At 42.5% G+C, this 24,004-nt stretch overlaps 1 protein-coding gene across 7 annotated transcripts in view; it reads left to right on the top strand.

The window, feature by feature from the left end:
* Positions 1–21,512: 21,512 nt before the first annotated feature.
* Positions 21,513–24,004, top strand: part of GNS (glucosamine (N-acetyl)-6-sulfatase) — a 33,039-nt gene continuing 30,547 nt past the window's right edge. For 6 of the 7 annotated variants that reach the window (XR_013958917.1, XR_013958918.1, XM_080639289.1 and 3 more), the window contains exons 1-3: positions 21,513–21,774; positions 22,402–22,461; positions 23,129–23,335. Coding sequence is in view for 5 of the 7 variants with exons in the window: in XM_080639289.1 (XP_080495415.1) it covers positions 21,634–21,774; positions 22,402–22,461; positions 23,129–23,335 (408 nt within the window). In the remaining 2 variants the exon portion in view is untranslated. The remainder of the gene's footprint in view (positions 21,775–22,401; positions 22,462–23,128; positions 23,336–24,004) is intronic. The other variant, XM_080639291.1, reaches the window with a different exon arrangement.

The following is a 24,004-nucleotide window of genomic DNA, read 5'->3' as shown; positions in this document are numbered from 1 at the left end:
TATGCCTGGTATTTTATCAAAGCTATTTGCATTCACTGCAGTGCCCGTAAATCCTAATCCTGGACTGCAGCATTATTGCAGTGGTTGATGCACAAACACAGCAAAAAACAGACTGCCTGTTTTAAAAGAAAGAAATAAGAGAAAAGAAAACACATTAGCATACAGAGGTGTGCAGAGAGGCAGTGAGATGATCCTGGAAAGCATGTTGGACATTAGTCAGTGTAAGAGCCGCTTTTGTGTTTCTGTAGGCTTTGTGGCATATATGAAGGCATAAAGTCAATAACAGAGCTGAGGGATTAGGTTTTAATCATCCACTCAGGTTCAACACAGCTAAACACCTACAAGGAAATGCCAACACGGGGGAAATTGAGAAGGTGCTTGTTTTAAAGTATGCAGGATGGAGGTAGGAAGCATGAGCTAACCTTGAACACTGAGTAAGAAATGACAAGGACATGACAACAAAGGAAAGTAGGTTGTGAAGAGCTTTTGATATTACAAGCAATAGAGCAAGACATTGGTTAGATCTATAATGACCATAAGGGAAGCATAGGCACCTTGCTCTCATGCGAACACCTACGTACAAACTCTAAAATGTAGGTGTGTTTATTGCAAGCTGAAGTCTACTGCTACATTTAACTCTTTGTACATCTATGTTGTCTTCCAAAAGGACACTGAGAAAAAAAAGTTTGCAGATGCTTTCTACATCCGAAACGCTTCCAGCAAGCTCATAATCAGAGAAAAATGGTAGGTAAGTAAGTAGAGAGACATTTTCACATTTTTCAACTGTATAAACGAACTCTGTAATTGCCATTTGAGGAGCACACTGATCTCTCTTGTCCTGATGAAGAAAATAAAAGGGAGCAGAGGAGGAGGGAGTCAATTTATTTTACTTATCACCTTCATGTGCTGACTGTAACAGTAAAGCGGAACACATACAGTTACATTAAGCAGGCAGTTGCATTTCATGAGCAAGGTAAATGACATGTCATGCAAGGACTGCTAAAGTAACAATATATTTTAACTGCTGTAGTAACCAGTAGCATAAAGTCTAGAGTTAACAACTGGAATAAAAATCACAGAAATGCTTACATGCTCAATAAAATAGAGAGAGAGGACCTTTTACATTTAATGCAAAGTAAAGAATTTAATCAAAAATATTATTTTGGCAAGGAACATATTAAGAAGAAAAAAATCATTGAAGAGGCCTACATAAAAAGTATGCTGGGAAGCAAAAATATAAAAATTAAGAAGTGTTCCCTAACTTTGCTAAACAGCATACTGTAAATGCGTATCTTAGCCAGTATTCACATCCCAGAATCCTGCTTAAATGCTACATGGTCAGTTTAAAAAACAAATCACCAAGTCAGCAGAAAACCTAATCTATGAAAAAATAATTCTGACAGGTGTGATATGTAGGCCTTGCTTAAAATAACGTTTGCAAAAGAATGAAGGTCATAGCAGATTGCAGGCTCCCAGCTCTAAAACTGAGCTGCTCTTCCTTTAGAATCATAGAATGGTTTGAGTTGGAAAGGACCTTAAGATCATCTAGTTCCATCCCCTCTGCACAGGCAGGGACACCTCACACTAAACCATGTCACCCAAGGCTCTGTCCAACCTGGCCTGGACACTGCCAGGGATGGAGCATTTAACACTTCCTTGGGCAACCCATTCCAGTGCCTCACCACCGTCATAGTAAAGAACTTCATTATATCTAACCTGAACTTCCCCTGTTCAAGTTTAAACTCATTACCCCTTGTCCTATTGCTATAATCCCTGATGAACAGCCTCTCTCCAGCATCCTTGCAGGCCCCCTTCAGATACTGGAAGGCTGCTATGAGGTCTCCACGCAGCCTTCTCTTCTCCAGGATGAACAGCCCCAACTTTCTCAGCCTGTCTTCATACGGGAGGTGCTCCAGCCCCCTGATCGTCCTCGGGGCCTTCTCTGGACTTGCTTCAACAGCTCCATATCCTTCTTATGTTGACACCACCAGAACTGCACACAGTGCTCCAAGTGGGATCTCTCGAGAGTGGAGTAGACTGGCAGGATCACCTCCTTTGACTGGCTGGTCATGCTCCTTTTGATGCAGCCCAGGATACAGTTGGCTTTCTGGGCTGTGAGCGCACACTGAAGCCAGTTCACATTCAGTTTCTCATCAACCAACACCCCCAAGTCCTTCTCCGCAGGGCTGCTCCAAACCTCTTCTCCATGCAACCTTTAGTATGCTTTCCAGGAGAATCTGTTCCGTGATTTTGCTAGGCACAGAGGTGAGACTGACTGGTCTAATTCCCCGGGTCATCCATTTTCCCCTTCTTGAAAATGGGGGTTATATTTCCCTTTTTCCAGTCATCGGGAACTTCACCTGACTGCCATGATTTTTCAAATATGATGGCCAGTGGCTTAGCAACTTCATTCGCCAGCTCCTTCAGGACCCAAGGATGGATTTCATCAGGTCCCATGGACTTGTTCACATTCAGGTTTTTAAGATAATCTCGAACCTGATCCTCTCCTACAGTAGGCCTAAGGTCTTCATTCTCACAGTCCCTGCATCTGCCTGCCAAGAGTTGGGCAGTGTGGTCAGAGCATTTGCCAGTGAAGACGGAGGCAAAGAAGTCATTAAGAACCTCAGCCTTCTCCAAATCCAGCATAGCCAGTTCTCCTGATAGCTTCCGGAAAGGGCCCCACTTTGTCCCTAGTCTGTCTTTTGTTTGCTATATACCTATAGAAGTCCTTCCTGTTATCCTTAACATCCCTGGCCAGACTCAATTCTAACTGCGCCTTAGCTTTCCTGACCTGATCCCTAGTTACCCAGACAATGTCCCTGTATTCTTCCTGAGCCTTTATTAGAACCTAATTATTTGCTTAGTACCTAGCACAGAAATTGAGTTTTACAGTGTGGATTGCCAGCTTCATTGGTCTGAACTGCTATTTCAGAAACCAAGATTTTAATCTACCCAACATAATTCAACAAAACCAAACCACCCTATGTCCCCAAGACAAGATTTATCCACAGACAGAACACTTCCAAAGATCTTAGATTAAAAACTAATTGCCAAAGTTAGAAAAATTACTAACCACTAAACATCTTTGCTTTGGGCCAGGAAGCACTACGGGAATGGGGCCATGTTTATACATGGAAGTTTTATACATGTTGTTTGGTACTTATTTCCAGTAATACTAAGGACATCATCCATCGTAGACAAGGCTCAGGCTGTGCAAGGCTTTCATTAGACGTGTAGCAAAGAGATGGATTGTTCCTGCACTGCCCAAGGATAATAGGCCTGCTTCCAGCATGGATCCTTCCTCTCCCAGTACTCATGGCCTCTGCAGACAGAGGAACAGAAAAAAAACCCTTTCTGGGATTGAGGAGGGAAATGGGTTCACTCTAGGTGAAGCTCTTAAGTCCCATAGAGCTCTTGGAACCAAAAATCATGCTTGGTCAATATGGAAATCCTCCACCACCATTCTATTTCTCTGATCTCATCTACATTTGTTCCCATTTGCAGATGCCACCAGTTCTCTAAAGAAAGAGAAACTTTTCCATGAAGTTTTGCATGTACATGAAGCTATTGAAACCCTACATCCTCCAGACCACATAATTCCCTTCATCTCCTGTGTGGGCCATAGCTTCACAGAGCACATTCTGCAAGTGTTGGAAAAGGAAGCAGCTAACAAAGCAAATGATCCTCCAGCTACCACCTCCCCTTCCTGAAAAAGTACATACATCAGTCATTTAAGTAAGTTTGACACAGACACAGTTGGGTTTTTTAGTTTTTTGTTTGTTTTTTTGTTTTGTTGTTGTTGGGGTTTTTTTGGCTGAAGTTTGTGAGTAAGATGAAGAGGACGAAATAATTATCAGTCTCAATGACTCCAAGTTTTTTAGTCAACAGGTAAACGATGAAATTTCAGTTCATAACCCACTCTTACAGGACAAGTTTATTGAACTGATTGTGTTTAGGGTTAATCAAAGGCTCATTTAATACTGAAGCCTTGAGCCATTAAAATTGATTTTGAACATGTACAACACCATGCAAGCATGAGTTTCAGTAACAGCAAAGCTCTGATTGTTTATTTACCACTGAGTAGCTTAGGACAACTCACTTCACTCCCCCGAACATATGTTTCTTCTACCAGCCTTCAAGTAGTCTTGTCTTATTAAAAGTTCGGTTTTCATGTTTGTCCAGTTACCAACTCATTAGGCCTTTCTAGGCTTTACTATAAATATTAGTAACATTTAACTCCTCAGTTCAGTATTCTTTTTAACAAAGATCAGCGATGTACATTGATTGCCTCCCTATTCCAACATTCTTTAGTCTCACTGAATAATTACTTTTCCTTCAGGATCTAAGGCCAAATAGCTATTGCTGCCAATGACTACTACATAAGATATGAAATCAGCAGTTATGTATGAAAATAAAAATTAAACTATTAGCTATCAATGATGCCTAATCCAACCCAAGAATCAAAATCTTTATGTGCTCTGTATTTTGGTCATATGTATTGTATGGATGGCAGGAAAAAGATTGATCAGTACCAGGTTGCCATAATTTTAGGGAGGTAACTATAATTTATAGGGAACTAAATTCAGAAGCTGTTTCACTGCTCACAAAGATAGCAAAAGGTTTTCAGTTTTTACTAAAAAAAGAGACATAAATGATAGGTTTGTAAGGAAGATGATGTAACATGGAGATGGAACACAGGCTTGACTTTCTTCACAAATTTCAAGGGTATGCGAGGAGCACTCATTTACAGCTCAGTAAGTCAAATTCAAGTTATTAACAGCTTCAAGGAGAAATGCGTTTTAAAATCTGAGGTTCTTGTTTAACTCTTCCTCCAGAGCTGCTTCTGCACAGAATTATAATCAGGACTATTGATCCAAACAGACCAAATTCACAGCCTACTTTTCTAGCATCTTGTTTTTAAATGTCAAGCTTATCTCACAAAGCTGCAGAAACATAGCTGCTAGCACTGCCTGATGCTCCATAAATCGGTCTATTCCTAGCACTAATTATCCCAAGCAGCTGTTATCCTCCATTTGATCTTTAGTATCCAGGAAATCTTTTCTTCAAAGACTAATTCAACCAGAGAACATTTAGCGTGTGCCATATTTGGAGATAAAATGCATCTGTGTTACTTAAAGGCCATGTACTCTGTTGGGCATTTTCAGAAAAGCCCCATTAACCCTCCTACAAGTTCACAATGGTTAAAAAAAAGGGCATTTCATTAGGAAAAAGAACAGCACAGTTACTTGTACTGAAGTATAATCCCCAGAATAAAAGAGGAGGTAGCGCTAAGCTAGACAAGTGTTAAGGACTATGCATACAATCTAATTGCACAACTTTTTCTCCCAGGCAGTTTCCACATCTAAAAGCTTGCCAGAGAAAGATTAAAGACTGCAGTGACATGGTATTATAGCATACAGCTCACACAGCCACCCCTGCTGTGAGCTTATACACATACATAAACCCTTATATCTTCATTATCCAACATTTGCTATAGATGCAATGGCTTTTCACTATCTGCAGAAATCAGAGCAGGATCTGCAATCAGTTCAGAAGCATCTAAAGGATCTGTGAAATATGAATGCACCCTGGTGCACATCTCACGCATCACTCCTTTACACATAGCCTTTGGCAGCACCAGCTTCCTCACGAATTCCCAGTTAATGCAATGAACACCCTTGATGTTGATGCCTCGCAGCAAAACACACGACTACTTTCACATATAGACCTGTGGGCTGAGCCCTTTGCTCAGCTAGGACATGCACCCCACTCCTCCCTCTCTAGCAAACACTCGCCCTATCCCAGGCAGACATGCTGGCCTGAAGCAGGATGAGCTCAGTTTCACACTGTTCCTGAACCTATGTGGAAATCAGCACCTCACCTCACTCAACCACAGTAATCCCAGGGTGATTAAATAAAACCCTCGCTTTTTCAGTTTTTCAGGAAACTCTTACACTAACCAAACTTTATCACTGATACTGTATTCATTTGAATAGCTGCAAATGAGCAAATTGAACAGTGATGTTGTCATGACTGACTGACAGGGACTGTAGACAGAGAACAGGCTGTTCTGACTGTTGCTGCCGGCAAACAGCATCATCCTTTCTTTGGTGACTGCATGCCTCCTCAGTTCCAGCTGATCAAATCCCACCTTCTAAAGTTACAGCAGTATTAGAGAAATAGGAGATCACTGGTTTGAGACCCGCTTTATTCAGGCAAATTAATATATAAGTACTACACGTATTACTTGATAAGTAATCCAAAAAAACCCATACGCACAATCCATCACAGTAATCCTGATTTCTAATACTCACGAAGTATTTTATGTAACAAGTACTATCCAGTGCATGAACTCTTCATGACACAGATGATGTGAAAAGTGTAATTCAGTACACTCAAAACTCTACATGCATCACAAAACTAATTTTGCAAGGTCAGCCTCCACTTTGCAACAGCAACAGGATTACCCTTGCACAGAAGAATTTGGAAAAGAAGCCAAGCAGTCAACCCAAAATAAATACAGTATCAGGTGTAGCACTAACTCAACCATTTCACTGTTGTTACAGCTGCTAGCACACTGACAAAGAATATTTACATATACTAAATGTTGCAGGACAAATATTTGGTAGCTATTCTGCAATCTATACCTTCCTATACTGAACCATCTGCATTTTCTGTTGCAAACTGGGCCTAGATTCAGCAGCTAGATTATTGCTTACAGAAGGACTTACTGGATTTACTGTTCAGTTTCATAAGCAATGACGTATTTATTCTGCAAGAATAATGTTTTATATCATTACCATATTCAGCTGTTACTATCCCATCAAGTGTCCACATAATAATAATAAAAAAATGGTAGAATTATTTATTTTGGAGGAAAGGGAAGAAAGAAAACTAGCTGTAGTTAGATAAGCAATGGCTGACGCTCTCATCACCTCAGGAGACCATTACAGCATGCTCCTTTCACCTCAGCAGCTGACACCAACTACAGAACATGCCTACATGACACACCTGAGGCAGGTCAATTTAGCCTCACTTCACCTTCACCCCAGATGTCTGCCACTTCCCAGGATGAATATCCAAAGTGGGGGAGAAGGCAGGCTGCAGGGCAATGGTTATGAATTTCACAGGGTGCACAGCTTACACAGAAAGGGGACAGCATGGCTGGTTGACCAGGGTCTTCCATGTCTCACCACAGTCCTTTCGGTGAAAGCCTGGTATCCCCCAAATGGTATGTCACTGTACTCAGCAGCCACTTGCTTCTTCATGGGGCACATTTGGGGCTAACTTTGAGGCTTAACAGGCAGCCCTCTCCTCTCAGAGAGAAGTGTTTGAGGTCAGTTTCTATCTAGCCCCGAATCTCCAGCATCTCCCTTTCCCAGGAAAACTCCAGAGACAGTAGCTCACTGAACTGGACAATGAGCAGCAGCAGCAGCAAGCCAGGAGGTAGCACTTCCCTCAAAAAGAAATGGTCTCTTTAAGTCAGCAGGCTCTACACTGTCCCCAGGAATTTACCAGCAGCAGTGACCCCAACTCTGAATGCAGCTGATGTCCTATTAAGAGTAGCAGTGCAATGATACTTTAAAAAAGTTTCAGTCAGGTATATTCTTATACCCCCTGCTGATATTGAGCACTGCCCATTGTTGCTTGAAACTGTTTAAATCCCTAGATCCCAAACAGATTCCTAGGGTTTGTAACAAAAGCAATCCTAGAACAGACTCTTAGGGTTTGTAACAAAAGCAATCCTACCTGTGAATCCTAGTCAAAGCAGTTGCCAAGACTGCTTGCTTAGTTAAATCATGAAGAACATAGCTGAAGGAAAACTCAATAAAATCCATTTTTGGGAATTGCACAAGTCTTAGCCAATGATGGAATATGAGCTGGCATTTGTTCAGAAGGGGTAAGGAGGTATTTTTGATTAGAGGTAAGACACTTCAGTGGTAAGAGTTAGTGGCAAGAAGCAAAGTATGAGGTATGTGACACTGAAAAGTAAGGATTCATATAATTCCTAAAGACGCAGAAGGAAAAATATATGGCTTATATATGGCTTAGGAATGTATGCTGGCTCCTCAGCAACTTAAATCAGCCTGGCCATCCCAGCATTGAGCAGCCAGGAAGCAAGCTGCAGGATGGCTGGTTGCATGTTCCCAGGAAGATCTCAGTAACGAAGTTAGTTGGAACCACTTTAATGGGAAGCTCTGCCATAAAATACTAGCTTGTGGAAAGCAAAGTTCTTCATAGCAGAATCTTATCTTTGATGAAAACATATTTCCAAACGCCAAAAGCACAACTTTGACTCTTTTTAGGATTAAACATTTTAACATCTTACTTGAAAATGGCTCATTATGTAATATGAAACGAAAGAGGGTGAGGTGTCACAATCTGAACAAAGCATTTTAGTTTAAAATGCAAGCTTTTAGAATTTTTGCTTCATAAGCAACTGACTTCTTAGTGAGTGGGTGTTTCATTTCATGCTGGAACAAGATATTTTAGTTGCTGTACCCTTTAAAGCAGAATTTCCCTCAAAGTGAGGATTCCAGGTTCTGCTCAGCATTAAGCACTAGTTCTTGCCATCTTTTGAATTTGATATTCTGCAGTGGCACAGACCACAGGAACTTTTCAGTCAAGATATGACCAAATCAGACGGCAAATCCAGCCCCTTTCTTAGCTGGATTATTAGCTGGTTTTTTTTTTTTTTTAACACCAAAACAAGACAGAAATTTTACTTGATCTTGGGAGTCAAGAAACTGAAATTAGCCCCAAAGTAGCCCTGAGGGATACCAAATCTGCACAATCACACAATTTGCTAAGTTCCTAATGAAATGATTGGACAGTTTGGCAATTCAGAATTTATATTACAGCTTTGTGCTTACAGTGGAGAATATCAGCAAGAGAAGATGGCATCAGCTGAAGCATTTTGAGCTAGCCAGCCAAGGGCTTCCATAGACTCACACACTAGCCAGGTTTCTGGGGCTAGCACAGGTCATCCTAAAATGCTGGCTGAAGACAATGAGGGGGCATCTCTCATAGGGTTTAACAATGCTACTGCTTATCAAGTGATCAAAGATGTCAAAAATCATTACCTCAAAATCCATGCACATCCCATCAGCAGTGCAATTACACTTTCAATCTGGGAACTTAGTTGATGGTTCTTTAAAAGAATATCCCATAAGAGACAATAGAGAGCACAGCCCTGTACCAGAGTTTTATTGACTTGCTGCTCTGTTAAACTACTTCCCCAGGTCTCAGCGTCCTGGCTGTGCCGCTCAAAGAGTAGTTCCAAGATCATATTCTCATCAAGTAACCATGCAATACATTATCTAAAAACTCCCCAGAATTATTCAGTTCATGATTAGTTGTCAGCCTTTAATGCAGAGATGGCATTTTTCATGTGGGTAACTTCCAAAACTGCATAAAATACTATGATAGTAAACTCCAAATGGTGTTAAAAAACAAGAATCATTGCCCTTGCAAAGCATCAACTTCTTGTTCTCTGTTCCACACAGCTGGTATTACATTTCCTAACATTCACTTTTCTTTCTCCCAGACTCACTGACAGATCTCCAGAACACACAATTTAATTAACATTAGCAAATACTAAACATGACACACACCTACTAATCGAAATATTTCTACATGGCCTGGTGCGCAGCAACAAATTAGGCTGTTCAAATAACTGTTTCTCCTCCAAACCTAGTGTTAAAAGGAAAGTAACCCTTCTCTGCCCAGGCTGAGAATGGCTCCCATTTGCAATGGAATAAGCTTTCAGATTTCCCAGAATCTTGGCTGGCTGAAGCTTAATGAAATATGATAATCAAATTGCATTTCATTTTATATCCACCCCTATAGATGGCTCTTTTGAAGGGTTCTCCAGTAATATTTTTAAACATCACACAATTTATTAACAATGCTGGTTAACAATGAACAAGTCAGTTAAGACCACACTTGCATCTCAGTCACTTTCCTTCATGCAGAGCCCATATCCAAGGGACTGGCAGGTGAACTTCACCATCCCAATCAGAACTGCTGCCATGTGGCACGATGCAGCTTATGGACCAAGCACACCACTACCATACTCACTGAGCCAAGCTCCGGCATTCCTAAACACAGGTTCTCTCCTTTTCTAACTCTCCCATTACTTCAATCCTTGCAAACCAGCACAGGACACAGAGTGGATTACAAAATCCGTGCTCACCAATCCTCAGCCCATCTCTGCATCTTCAGTCACAAATAACAGAGAAAGCCTTCACTCTCTGCAGCGTAACTAACAGCAAGAATTAAAAAAAAAAAAATCAATATTCTATTTATTTACACATGTATTGCCACAAGTAGGCAATTGACTGTAAATAAAACTCAGTCTACCTTTGGCATCAGTTTAAACAAACAACTTAAGCTGATCACAACATGTTCAAGCTCATGGTTCTATTCCATTCCATTTCTTCTTCCCTACAAAAAGGCTTCAAGGACAAAAGATCAGGTAGGGCTAAATTACAAACAATTAGTTAAGAAAAACAAATAGTAGCCACAAGCAACATTTCTTAAGTATTCATTTCAAAAAGCCACAGCATCAATTTAAAGGATCAAACTCATTAGCATCCACGGAGGGTAGAAACTAGTAATGTAACAAAGCACACAAATACAGATGAGGTAAAAGGAAAGCTACTGAACTGAAATATGCAGCCAATTGAGTCATTTGAGGATGACTCACACGAAGTCAGACTCCATAAGTAAACCTCCTATTTTAACCACATCAAAGGAGGAATGTACTTTTGGTAGATCAATTTAATAGTTATCGCTATTAAAAGTTACTGAAACAGATTGATCTGGCTTTAAACATCAAAGTTCCTTAGTTAAATTTAAAATGTATTAAACTAACACCTTGAAAATGAGACATGGTTTTCTAAATGAATGACCTGTTTCACATTCACTTGGAAATCTAAATTAGAGTTGGATATGAAAAGAGATGAAAAGAGCAAGTACATGATAGCCTCTCTCAGTTGCAAATGCAATACTGGAAATTGCAGACATTAACATCTTTTATTTTCAATACAGACATCCTCCTCCGAAACATATTTCAGATGTTAAAGTGAGGAATATGAAAGCAAATACAAATGTAAAATTTGGCCCCTAATTTAAACCAACGGAGATGGGGGGAAGTGGCAGAATTGCCACAGTAGCAAAGTCACCAAGTAACTCAATTGTTCATAAATAAAGAAAAAGTAAGCCAGAGTAATCGAGATGTTCCAGATTAAAGATGCTCTAGATTGAGATGTTCCACATTTATACAACTCCAAGAGTAGATCAAGCTACTGGGAAGTTAGTGGGACATGTAAGCCACATACATAATTTGACCTGCATGAATTATTACAAGTGTTTTTCCATGTTACAAGGCATCTGACCCAGACTGACAACCACATATTACCAGGTTGGAAGGAACTTCAAGGACCATCTGGTCCAGCCTTTCCTAGCAAAAGAACGGTCTACACAAGATGGTCTAGCATCCAGTCCAGCTGAACCTTAAAAGCGTTCACCACTTCCCCAAGGAGATTACTCCAATGGTTGATTATTCTCATGAAAAGTTTTCCTTTCCTCCAAGAACCTTATGAAATCAAGTTCAATCAGTATTAGTTGTGTTAATGGTCCATAGTATATTGTATTAAAATTGTTCTTACACACTTATCAAACTTTCACCCTATAAACTAAAATTTGTGAATGTCTGCCTTGGTTTTATAACAAGTGTTGAGGGAAGAAGGAGGATGGGGAAAACAGGCAAGTAGATACTTAATGCAGGCAGGAAAAAGACAGGGAAAAACATATGAAAGAGACCAAGAACAATGTGAAGAAAATTCAGAGACTGGGAGTAGTCTGACTGAGAGACAGCGGTAGACATGGCACGATAGACAAGATGTAGTGAGGGGAAAACGAAACAGGGCTGAGAAATCCAGTATTTAAACATTGGGATCAAGTAAATAAATCTAATTAAAGGGTTCAAAAAGGGAAGGAATGGAAGATGGGACAGGATACAAACTTTAAAGGGATGGAGCTAGGATAGACAAAACAGAAGCTTAATCTAGACATGCAAGTTTTTTTGCATATCTAAGTTGCACTTATCCGGAGACACCTGATGACGGTCATCTTGCCCAGTCCTCTCCTAACCAACTCACACAACTGAAACATCAGGCAAAGTTTTCCCAGTTTCCTCTGAGTGAGTTCCACATCCTGAGAGAACAGTTGATGCCACAGGGACAGAAACATGTTCTCAGAAGCTGAGTACGCTTCATGGCTAATCTTCTACCAGGAAACTCTGTCCATCCCCCAGGAACACACAGAGTACCAAACTATGCCCAAATGATGCCAGCTTGTGCTGGCTCTCTATCCAGTTAAGATTCACTCAGATCACAAGTACTGCTAATAAGAATATACATAAAACTCTGAATTTCTCCAGTTGGACTGCAGCTAAAATGCTTAGCTTCAGCTCACTCTGTCAAGAGCTTCTAAACAACCTCCACAACCATGTAGGAATTAATGATCTTAGTTATAATTAAGAAGCCATTTATCACCATTTTTTAACTACCTCACACATGGTATCTAATCCTTCCTTTGCAAACAACACTTGACAGCCTGACTCGAAATCTTTTCATCCAATTATTGCCTGACCACATTCGTAAAGCACTTCCCTTCACGTTTAAGGAAGTGATATGACAGCCACCCCCCCATGAAACCAGATACACCTCTCTCTCTGCACGAAATACAAGTCTGTCTCCCTCTACTGGCTCTGCATTGTGAAACCAGGAGGAGAAAGGAAAACTAGAAAGCTAATACCGTTTATTATCATCTTAGAGAATTCTATACAGGAGGCAATGCTGAAATAGCAGAATAATACTTATCTTTAATCGTAGTTTCTAAGCAAGAATCGTAGTTTCTCTGTTCTTATGAAAGAGAATACTGAGAGTCTCTCTGAACACAGCACAAGACCCATTACCCTGTATATTACTACGTACCATTACAGGTACATAGCACCACAGCTACATAGCATCAAATTAATGATCTCTGTGAGATTTTCTACTAAAATTATTTTTCCACTAAGAATACAAGAGAATATTATGAACTTTCTGTTAATATAACTTTGTTTTATTTTATACTGAATCAGATCTAAGCATTCCTGTTTGCCTCCAGTCAGACTGAGTTACAACTGACCTGGATTATTTTACTTAGAAATAGTATATAGATAATATATGCTTTTTTTTACTTATTATTAAAATTATGGGCAATCAAAACTCATGATTCAAGGAACTTCTAGTTTGCAATTTGAACAGTCAAAATATTTTTAGTAACAAGCAAGCTGTCACTATATAAAATACAGGAAGAGAGAAAAGAATGAGATGCCTTTTGCGTATTCTTTAGATGACAGCTGCAAGACCTTATTTTTTACTGAATTCTGCTCTTCTCAAATGATATAATTAAGCACGTAAAGCACTCTGCTTTCTAGGATAGATTTGAAATAGTTCACAATGCTACAGAACAAGTCTGCATCTTGCTACTATAAATAAGTCAAAATCAAAAAAGTAAGAGAAATGTGTGCCTAGAAACCATATTTGCCATCAGGCTAACACTGTGATTTCTCTCTTACCGCTTTTCTTCACTGGAGTGCTTTATGTTTAAAAGTGTTACTAAAGTGAAACTGGTTGATCATCTTACAAAGTACAGCACAGTATACTGCTTTTAGCATGTACCCAGCAGAACAATTTATCTTCCTGCAGCAGAGCCACAGCCATTCATGCTTCTGACCAAAATGCATTTCACTCTGCAAGGAATTTTGTTTTCTATGGCACTACCGATTTGTATGCAAAATATTCATCACCTCCTAGGGATAAGGGTTAACAGCGTTATGAGAAAAAAAGTGATTCAGTTATTCTTTGCAACTGTTTGTTCCTCTACATTTACTCTACCCATTCAAGAGTTCAAATGCTGCAGGGGCTGTGGTGGGTATCAGGAGCCCTGACATACAAGTCAGCCATGGGCTTCCAAAGCTGCCAGAAGGCCATTCCTCTGCGCACTGAGCAGAGACCAAGAACCAGCACAGGCTAAATACTGATTAGTGGATGGCTCCCTCTGTGGTCTGCAAAACCTGCAGACACTGAACTTTCAGATACTGAAAACAGTTTTAAGCATAGTTTTTTTAAACAGTACCTGGTTTTTTTCCCTTTAGAAGCAGCCTAAAGCAGCATAATACACACTTTCTGAGAAAGTAAGGCAATTTATGAGCCCTGTAATTTCCTAACTAACTGAAGTTACCACTAACAGTGAATTTGTCACGCAGTATTCAAAAAGAATCTGACAAAGCCAGAGTTAAATATCAAGACAATTTCTATCTTTTCCTGAAACAGTATTTGCTTGCAATTGGTCTATAGAGATTGCTTAAAAATAGCACCCAAACATCTGAATGCAAACTGAAGATTAATTTAAAACTAGAATGCTTCCCTCTATATGCAGGGAAAATAAACTCCCCGTGTGACAAGAGTATAAACATATCATGAAACTACACATATCTCAGGTGAAGAATCATTTATATTTTGAAACATTAGAATGATAATGTAACTCCATGAAATTTTAATTTACCACTAAAAAAAAAACCACCATACTTCAAAAGGAAAAATATTTTAACAATTTTTCCATACTTACTTGATAAAGATTTTAGTATTACAGGATATCATAATGTTAATGCTGTATATGAAAGCATGTAATAAAGCTTTATAGCACGTAACATTATATTGCAAGTATATGCTTTCATCAGAAAAACCTGGAACAATGAGAAAACTATAGAATCATAGAATAGTTAGGGTTGGAAAGGACCTTAAGATCATCCAGTTCCAACCCCCCTGCTATGGGCAGGGACACCTCACACTAAACGAGGTCACCCAAGGCCTCATCCAACCTGGCCTTGAACACTGCCAAGGATGGAGCATTCACAACCTCCGTGGGCAACCCATTCCAGTGCCTCACCACCCTCACAGTAAAGAATTTCTTCCTTATATCCAATCTAAACTTCCCCTGTTTAAGTTTTAACCCATTACCCCTTGTCCTGTCACTACAGTCCCTGATGAAGAGTCCATCCCCAGCATCCTTGTAGGCCCCCTTCAGGTACTGGAAGGCTGCTATGAGGTCTCCACGCAGCCTTCTCTTCTCCAGCCTGAACAGCCCCAACTTTCTCAGCCTGTCTTCATATGGGAGGTGCTCCACTCCCCTGATCATCCTCGTGGCCCTCCTCTGGACTTGTTCCAACAGTTCCATGTCCTTTTTATGTTGAGGACACCAGAACTGCACACAATACTCCAAGTGAGGTCTCACGAGAGCAGAGTAGAGGGGCAGGATCACCTCCTTCGACCTGCTGGTCACGCTCCTTTTGATGCAGCCCAGGATACAGTTGGCTTTCTGGGCTGCGAGCGCACACTGCCGGCTCATGTTAAATTTTTCATCGACCAACACCCCCAAGTCCTCTGCAGGGCTGCTCTGAATCTATTCTCTGCCCAACCTGTAGCTGTGCCTGGGATTGCTCCCACTCAGGTGTAGGACCCTGCACTTGGCATGGTTAAACTTCATAAGGTTGGCATCAGCCCACCTTACAAGTGTGCCAAGGTTCCTCTGGATGGCATTACTTCCCTTCTGCGTATCAACCGAACCACACAGTTTAGTGTCATCGGCAAACTTGCTGAGGGCGCACTCAATCCCACTGTCCATGTCACCAACAAAGATGTTGAACAAGACAATAATAATGTTTTGAATATTTAAAAATGAGAGGGTAGCCTACAAAAATTCTAATTTCCAAGGGCTTTAACGAGCAGAAACACTCTCTTACATTTTAAGACAAAGGGAGAGGGTGCATTTTTTAATACTCCATCATATTGCCTGTTCTTTTTTATAGTTAACAGAGGAGAAAACAGATATTTCTACTACTAGCATAACAGTTTTGCTGAGATTTTAGGATTTCACTACATACTCAGTAGCTCTACTTCTCAAGCTACTCTAAGCAATCACCTTCTCCTGTGCATCCATTTCTACCACCCTCAGCAGAAACTGCAAGAAATAACTAAGTTTCTGATATAGTGGATATATTTCTGAAAATCCAGATTAATGTAAGATTAAAATTAACACCAGGTAAATATGCTGTATTAATAATAAAAATACATCGCTTAAAGAAATGTAATATATGTGTGGTGTCACTGCCGATGGCAGGAGGATTTGAACTACATGATCTTAAAATCCTTTCCAACCCTAACTACTCTATGATTCTATAATATATACCTACACATGGTCTCCAAAAACCTGCATGCACATGCATGGCTATTAAGCAATAAATTGCATTTCTTTAAAACTTCAACTATCTCAGTTGTTATTAGCATATTTTAAACAAAATGCCCCATTAATGTGTATGTAAAGCAGTACCTGGAATTTGTGGAAACACATTCATATTTAGGACTAAATCCTATATCCCTTTCAGTCAATAGTTTTTTACCTAACAAATGAGGTTAGGATGCTCAGAAATCCAGAATTTCTAGTCAAATCCTCTAAATCCTTAAACGCAAGCAAAATTCAAGTAGTCTCATTTAAAAGAGGACTACAATGTAGGCTTAAGTGTTAATGGCACTGAGGGCTCAGTTATCAAGCTGATGTTGAAAAGGAAAAAAAAATATAGGTGAGAAGAAGAAATATGTCTACACAGGGCACAACAGGCAAGAACTTTCATGGCAAGTTAAACAAAGGAACACTTTTAAAGGCTTTAAAATTAAGTTTCACAGTAATAGACAAACCCTTGACTAAACTACATTAGCACATGCCACTACATTGAGAATCTTTTATTAAATTTTTACATGCACCTCAAAGCTCCTACAGTCATTTTTGTGAAAAGACCATGCTTTATTTACTGTACCTGAATATTTCTGTACCTGTCACGCTGCATGTTAATGAAAGAACAAGACAGGGAATATTAGGTTACTTTCATGTCCTTTCTAAAGGTATAATTTCTATTTACTTTTACATATGACATTACATGCAGTTTCCCTTTGGCAGAACTAACAAAAGAACTTTGCCAAGTCAAATAAAAAGGTTTCACTGTACTGAAAGAAAAGGTTAAACAATTAATGAGCAACATTTCTCTTCTTTCGTATGCACCCCCTCTGAAACTCCAAAAACACAGGTGCTGATAAAGAGGTTTGAAAGAAGTAGAGTTTTTTTTACTAATGCTTGTTATCTTGAATCAACTCAATTAAAAGGAGTTACACACTACTAACAATGCCCTAGAAAGACAACTGCACATGCTGTGTACAGTTTCCAGTAAGAATTCCCTGCTAGCACCTCCCTTATAACCATATGAAAGCACACAGTCAAACACAGCATGAACACCAAAAATTTCAGCTTGGGCTTTTTGTGAATTAAAGGTGAAAAAAGCCCGGCAGACAAACTACAGTAAGGGTGCCACAACAATACGCAAAGCTGAGGCCACAGCAGCACACCTAGTTGAGCTAGTTGAACTTTGCCTGTTCCCAGGTGTCACTGACATCACTGGAAGCTGATCGTATCTAAGGAATTGCATAGCCTGGACTCTCAACTTTAAATCAAGCGCAAGGGCTTAATTGAAATACTGCCCAGGTCAATGAAATAAACTACTTACACTAGTATACACATACAGAGAAAGTACTTACATCGCTTCTGTGAAACGGCCTGTAAAGAAGCTGTGACGATATCACAGTTCTTCTGAACTTGATGTACAAGCCTGTCTTTCTGCTTCAGAAGACAAAGCAACCTTGCCGACTGAACAGAAATTCTGTAGTTCAGTTCTCGTTTTATAGTTGTTAATTCATCAACATCTGCCAATAAGCAGAGAAAATAACTTCAGTACAGGCCAAAACATTCACTTTCCTGTAGTTGGCATGCAAAGGGACTTGCCTGATGGACATCTACTTATGCAAACTTGCTATAAATTACAAGTTCTATAGACTACATAATTCCAAACTACACATATTTTACAGATCTGAGCCAAAGTCTTTAAACTACAGCACCTTAACTGGCTGCACAGTGTATGAATCTTAATAATTATACTGTTATAAATTAGAAACATTGTGACAGATGTAGCCATAATATACCTACAGCAGTGCCACCAGGGGGTAAGCTTTAAATACAGTACCTTCCAGAAGTTGCCTGGGGAAAACATACATGGGGAACAAGCAAATAGTAACAGACAAGGGAATACGCTCAAGAAGGTGCCTGAAAAGCTAGAAATGCAACTGCAGGATGAGCTCCAAGTGGGAAACTCCACTAAAATGCAAACCAGGTGGCCTCAGTCACAGCCTCAACTATTTCCCCCGGTCAGTCACTTTGCCACCAGACTCCCTTAGTTCACAAACATGTCTGGGCTGACTTCTAATATTCCTGCTGTCCCCATGTCGTGAGCTGCAGGTTCAGGACAAAACAGAGTTGCTGGGAAAATGTCTTAAGTCCATTATTTTTTTTAAGTCCTCGGCTCTGTCTTCAGAGGCAACCGCCAGCAGCAAAAGCTTGGGTCTCGCCTATCACATTCAGATCTCTTCAGCTCTTCCCTGTAATAGCTGGGTACATCTGAACAGCTGTCTGTTCCCTGCGGCTAAGCATTCAAATCCTATCACTTTCAACTCAACCATGCCCTTCCTGATGCTGGAAGAAAAATCAATAAAAAAAATCCATACTTTGGTAACCTGATCCAATGAGAAAAATATTTATGCACCCAGAAAAAATACTATTAGTGGGATAGTAAACAGCTCAGCTTGTACAGCAAAACTCTTTCAATAAATCTGGAAAGCTTAAAGAAAAGGACAAATTAGGCTCAATCAATCATGGGATAGTGAAGAACAAGGCATGACTGCAAGAGAAAAGAACCACCGGTAAAACAGTCCTGTACTTCATAGGCACTACCCTGTTTCAGCACCTACTGCTCAGATGGAACTCCCAATCACACCAGGCAAAGGTGATTTAAAATCACATCCATAAATTTTGAGAGGGGAAAAAATATCAAGTTTTATTCCTACCAACTTGTAGGAAGTAGTGAGCTGAATTTTGTTCTTTCGCTCTCCTGTCATTGAGCTGTCCCTGTAAAAACAATTAACTGCAGCAAATTACAAAATATGTTCCTGAACAAGCAAATTTCCTGTTGAATCCCAGATTGTCACAGGACTCAGCGAACAACTTGAGCTACATCCTGCAACATCAGATGGCGTATCGCCTCACTAAGAAGCCAAACACGGAAGCAGAAAGTTGTTTGCACAGATCTGGAAAACAGGCACGTTTATTCACCTCTTGCCTTTTTCTTTCCCCCTAATCAAAACCAAGAATGATTTAACACCAAGAGAAAAGAGGCCTTTATGCAGCTCTCTTCATCAGATCGACTTGGGATTGCAAGCTCATTCTTTCACAAATGTGTGGTGTTGTGACTACTTTGCTTTCATAAGAATTATTTGATGAATTATTTTCATTTAGATTTTAGTCAGCTGACCATTGCATGTACATGTTTTTATTACACTTATTTTTCTTTCCTAGAAGCCACACCTATAAATAACATTTACAGGTTTTGTGAAACTATAAATAAGGTTTACAATTGCCAGGTTTGGTTTAGGTCTACTAGAAATAAAGGACCTGAAAAAGCAACTACCTCTTATGACAGAGGATGTGTGGAGGGAAAAGAAAAAGGAAAAGGGAAAAGAAAACTGGCCATTGACTCATTACTGTGAGTGAGGAATAGCACTGACCTTCCAGAAGCACAAAAGCTTATGCAATGACACAGAAACTCTAGTAGCAGGTGACTCCATTTTTGCTTCTGTGGCGCCTAAAATGAAGGAGGGAGGGCACAGCACACGAAGTCTGTGCTAACTGTGCACCGGAAGCTTCTAGGAGACATTGCCATATATAAAGGCTACTATAACAAGTAAAGGAGGATACATACATACAGATACACGTGTCCATAGACACGGAGGAAGGAGAGAGAGGACTCTACCCAGACTATAGCAGGACTCGCTTGCAGGCACAGGAGGGAAGCGGGACAACAGAGGCAGCTGCCAGCCCGGGCAGAGCGGGGGGCAAGCTGTACCTTTCAGCCGCAGGTACTTGACCTGGCTCGGCCGCTGCTGCAGCTCCTGCAGGACGCGGGAGCGGGCGCTGCCCGGAGAGGGTGCGGCCGCCTCGGCGGCGCTGTACAGCTCGGTGAGCAGCCCGCTCACCAGCGACGAGGTGCGGCTGGACCGACCGCTGCCAGCACCTTCCTCGTCCTCATCCTCCTCTTCCTCCTCGGCCAGGCTGTCAGCGCTGCTGCCCGCCCTGCCGCCCGGGCCGGACTCAACCGCCTCCATCTTCCGCAACCCCCACAGCGCGGCGCCACCGCCGGCAGCGCCGAGTTCCGGGTTCGGCTGGGCCCGTTCCACAGCGGGATGCGGGAGGGAGGGTGGGCGGGGGGAAGAGCGGGAGAACCCAGGCCGACAGAACACTCCCCTAAGGGTAAGAGTGCCGCTCCCAGCTCGACTCCCTCTCTACGCACCGCGCGGTGTGGTAGCTGCCGGCGGCGGGCACGAGGGGAGGTGTTGCACCTGCTGAGGGGCGGGGCGGGCGGTGGTGCCTCCCCTCACGGCGGTAGCTCTGCGCGTCAGTTGCCGCCGGGAACGGTCCTCGAAGCGGTGCGGCTGTCGCGAAGGCCACCCTAGTCCTGCCGGCTGTTCCGCTCTTGCTCCGTCTCCGGTGCGCGGGGCAGCCCCGAGTGGCGGCCTGGTTCTGTTAACATAGCTTCAGTAACGTAACCGTAAGACTGCAGCTGTGCAGCTGTAAGTCACCGTAACACAACATGAGGGTCAGGACTGATGATGCGGTTCTTACGGGTTGGTTGCCTGGGGAAGCTGTGTCTCCGCCACACCTTGCTGTGCCCGCAGCCTATGCGCGGCGCTCATCCCACGGTAATGCCGCTCAGCTCCCTCCCCGGGCCTGCCTCAACGCACCGCCCGCAGCACGGCAGCACCGCTCCTGCTCCCGGCCTCTGGTGTCTGCAGAGCCCAGCGCTGCCCGCGCCCCCACCATGCTCCTTGTCTGCTTCTGCTTTCTGTTCTTCCTCAGCATTGATGACACATTTCCCTGCAAGCCGAGAATTGTCTGGGACACACGAAGGGCACGGCAGCCAGGCGGGCCAGACCGATGGGGCCAGCTTTGCGGCCTCGGCTATAATTAACGTCAGGAATTCTGCACTAAAACGGTGTTGTACAGCTAAGAAGACCCCTCTCGGAACAGAGCAGAGCGCGGCCGCTCTGCGAGAGAGCGGCGAGAGGGACCGCTCCCCGCTCCCATGGCAACGGCTTCCCAGAGGGCGGGGCCACGCCGGAGGGGGCGGGGCCAGGAGGAGGCGGGGAGCAGGCGGGACTGATCGCCGCCGCGGCTGCCGCCCGGGCCACGTGACACCGCCCTTCCACCCACCCCCTCCCGGCGCGCTCTCGGGTCATGTGCCGGGGCGGGGCGGGTCCGCGCTCTGTTCCTTGGGGGTTTGCTTTCGGCTGTGCCCGTGGCTCTTCGCGGGGTCGAGCGGCGCCGGCTTCTCCTGTCCCTCTCTCCGCGCGCCTCTGCTGCTGCGCCATGTCCCCTGCCGCTGTGGTCCGCGGGCTGGCTCTGGCTGCGCTGCTGATGCTGAGCCCGGCAGGGGCAACCCGGCAGGTGCGGAGGCCCAACGTGGTGCTCATCCTCACCGACGACCAGGACGTCTGCCTGGGCGGAATGGTAAACCCCGCGGCTCCCCGCCTTCCCCCGCCGGCCTGTCCTTGAGGGGGGCGGTGGGCGCGGGGCTGTGCGTGGGGCAGGTGGGCGCGTTGCGGGCGGCCTTGCACTCGCTGGGGGGGTGCTCCCCTGCTCAGGTTGCCTAGCCTAGCTGTGGGCTGGGGATACCGTCAGGGCGTAGAGAGGGCCTGGTGCGAGGAGCGGGTCGCTCCCGCCGCTGAGGAGTGGCGGCCTGGGCCCGGGGGCATGAGCGGCGCAGCCACGGCCCACTCTGCAGCCGGGATCTCCGTCCGCAGTCTCAAAACGAGCTTCCCCTGTAAGAGAGCGTCACGGTGGGCTTCCTTGGGAGAGCCAAGCAGCTCTGGGAAGCCGTAGAGGCTCGGGCTTCTCTAGTGCAGCCTCTACAGCGGCAGGTAGTCCCGATAACTCCCTGCGCCTCGGCGAGGGCTGAGTTGTGTAACTGCTGGGACCAAACGAGGCTCCAGCAAAAAGGCACTGCATGGATTGCCTGGCCAGTGTCTAGAAACTGTGGTGGTGGGCCTTGCTTCGGGTACTTGTGTATCTGCCTCGGCTGCCCTACTTAGCATCCTTGTGGTTTTAGCTGATTTCCTTTTGGTACTTTTCTTCCAGACCCCCCTAAAGAAGACTAATGCGCTCATTGCACAGATGGGAATGACCTTCCTAAACGCAGTAAGTGCTCTTTGAACTTCTGAGGTTTGTGTGCATTTGTATAGTTTTGTATCTTAGGTCATCTAAGGCCTCAAATCTGGTAACAGTTTTATGAAGCCTGTAAGTAAGCCAGTGGGTTTTTTAAATTGAATCTCTAACTACTTTAGGCCTCAAAATGAATATAGTTCAGGGTCGTGTTCAGAAACTGGGAAGGGAGAGTTTCACTTCCTAAAAGCATTTGTTGACTTCCTGAAGCTGTAAAGTAAAATTGAGTAATCTGAGTATTTTTATTACTAAGAAGCTACTTGAAACTTTAAGCTTCATGCACGCTGAAAACCCACTACACTCTTCATATTCCAATGTATTTCCATGGCTAAAATAATGGAGTGCATAAACTGGCAATCAGTATTTTAATGGATACTTGCTACTGTATAAGAACCACATCTGATCAGGAGAGGAGGGTTGAAGGGCATATGCTGCAGAAACCTAGAAACAGCTTCATGTGCAATTTTTCACTAGTGAAAATACTTTGGATGTCCAGAAAATACTTGTGTGTTCAGAAAAAAATGTGCTTTAATGTTGGTGAACATTTTGATCACCCTATTAGCTGTTATTTCAAAGTTAGAAATTTTGAGGGAAAAATTGTTTTACAATGTTAATCTTGTATTACTTCATCCTGTCTTTCCAGTACGTTCCCAGTGCACTCTGCTGTCCCAGTCGGGCTAGCATTTTAACAGGAAAATACCCACATAATCATCATGTTGTCAATAACACTCTGGAAGGAAACTGTAGCAGCAAGTTATGGCAGAAGATTCAGGAGCCATATACTTTCCCAGCTCTGCTCAAAACTATGTGTGGCTATCAAACGTTTTTCGCTGGAAAGTATTTGAATGAGGTATTTTTTGTGCTTGCTTTTTTTATACTGGAGTCAGTTAATATCTGTTGTCCCCTTCAAAACTTCATATGGTTTTTATATTTGTAGCTGAATGCAGATCCCCAAAACAGTGGTTAGTTGGATGAATAGTTCTGTTTGCTGAGGGGGCATAAATATGATGCAAAGTTCAGATCTCTAACTTAACTTGGTTAAAATCAGGTCCTGTAAGTGCCTGAATGTTTTTAAAAGTTGATTTTAAAAGGGTGATGGAATCTAGACTTTTTTAATATGTTCAGATGTGTTGATTTTCAGAGATGACTATTTTAATGACTGGGGAAATGGATAGATGGTTGGTGTGCAGTATTGAGAAGACCATCAAGCCAGAACCAGACCAGGCACAATGTTAGAACATTAAAGAAAAAAGTACATTTGTCTTAATATTCCTGACTGATATATCACCTTGAATCATAGGACTGTTTTCTTTTTAGCAGTTATTATGGCATTTTACGTATTAAATGTCCACTAAGGCAAGTTCACTGGGAGAACAGATACTATCAAAGCCCTTTTCAGAGGTGACCCAGCTCTTTATTATTGAATCACATGTATGTGTGTTCTTTGGGTTTGGGTTTGTTGGGGTTTTTTCCTGGTTTTAACTAAGCTGTGGTTTGCAGTAGTTTATGGTAAGATGTA

This window comes from Psittacula echo (assembly GCF_963264785.1).
Source record: "Psittacula echo genome assembly, chromosome: 1".
Taxonomy (NCBI): domain Eukaryota; kingdom Metazoa; phylum Chordata; class Aves; order Psittaciformes; family Psittacidae; genus Psittacula; species Psittacula echo.
This window is presented reverse-complemented; position numbering and strand designations above follow the sequence as displayed.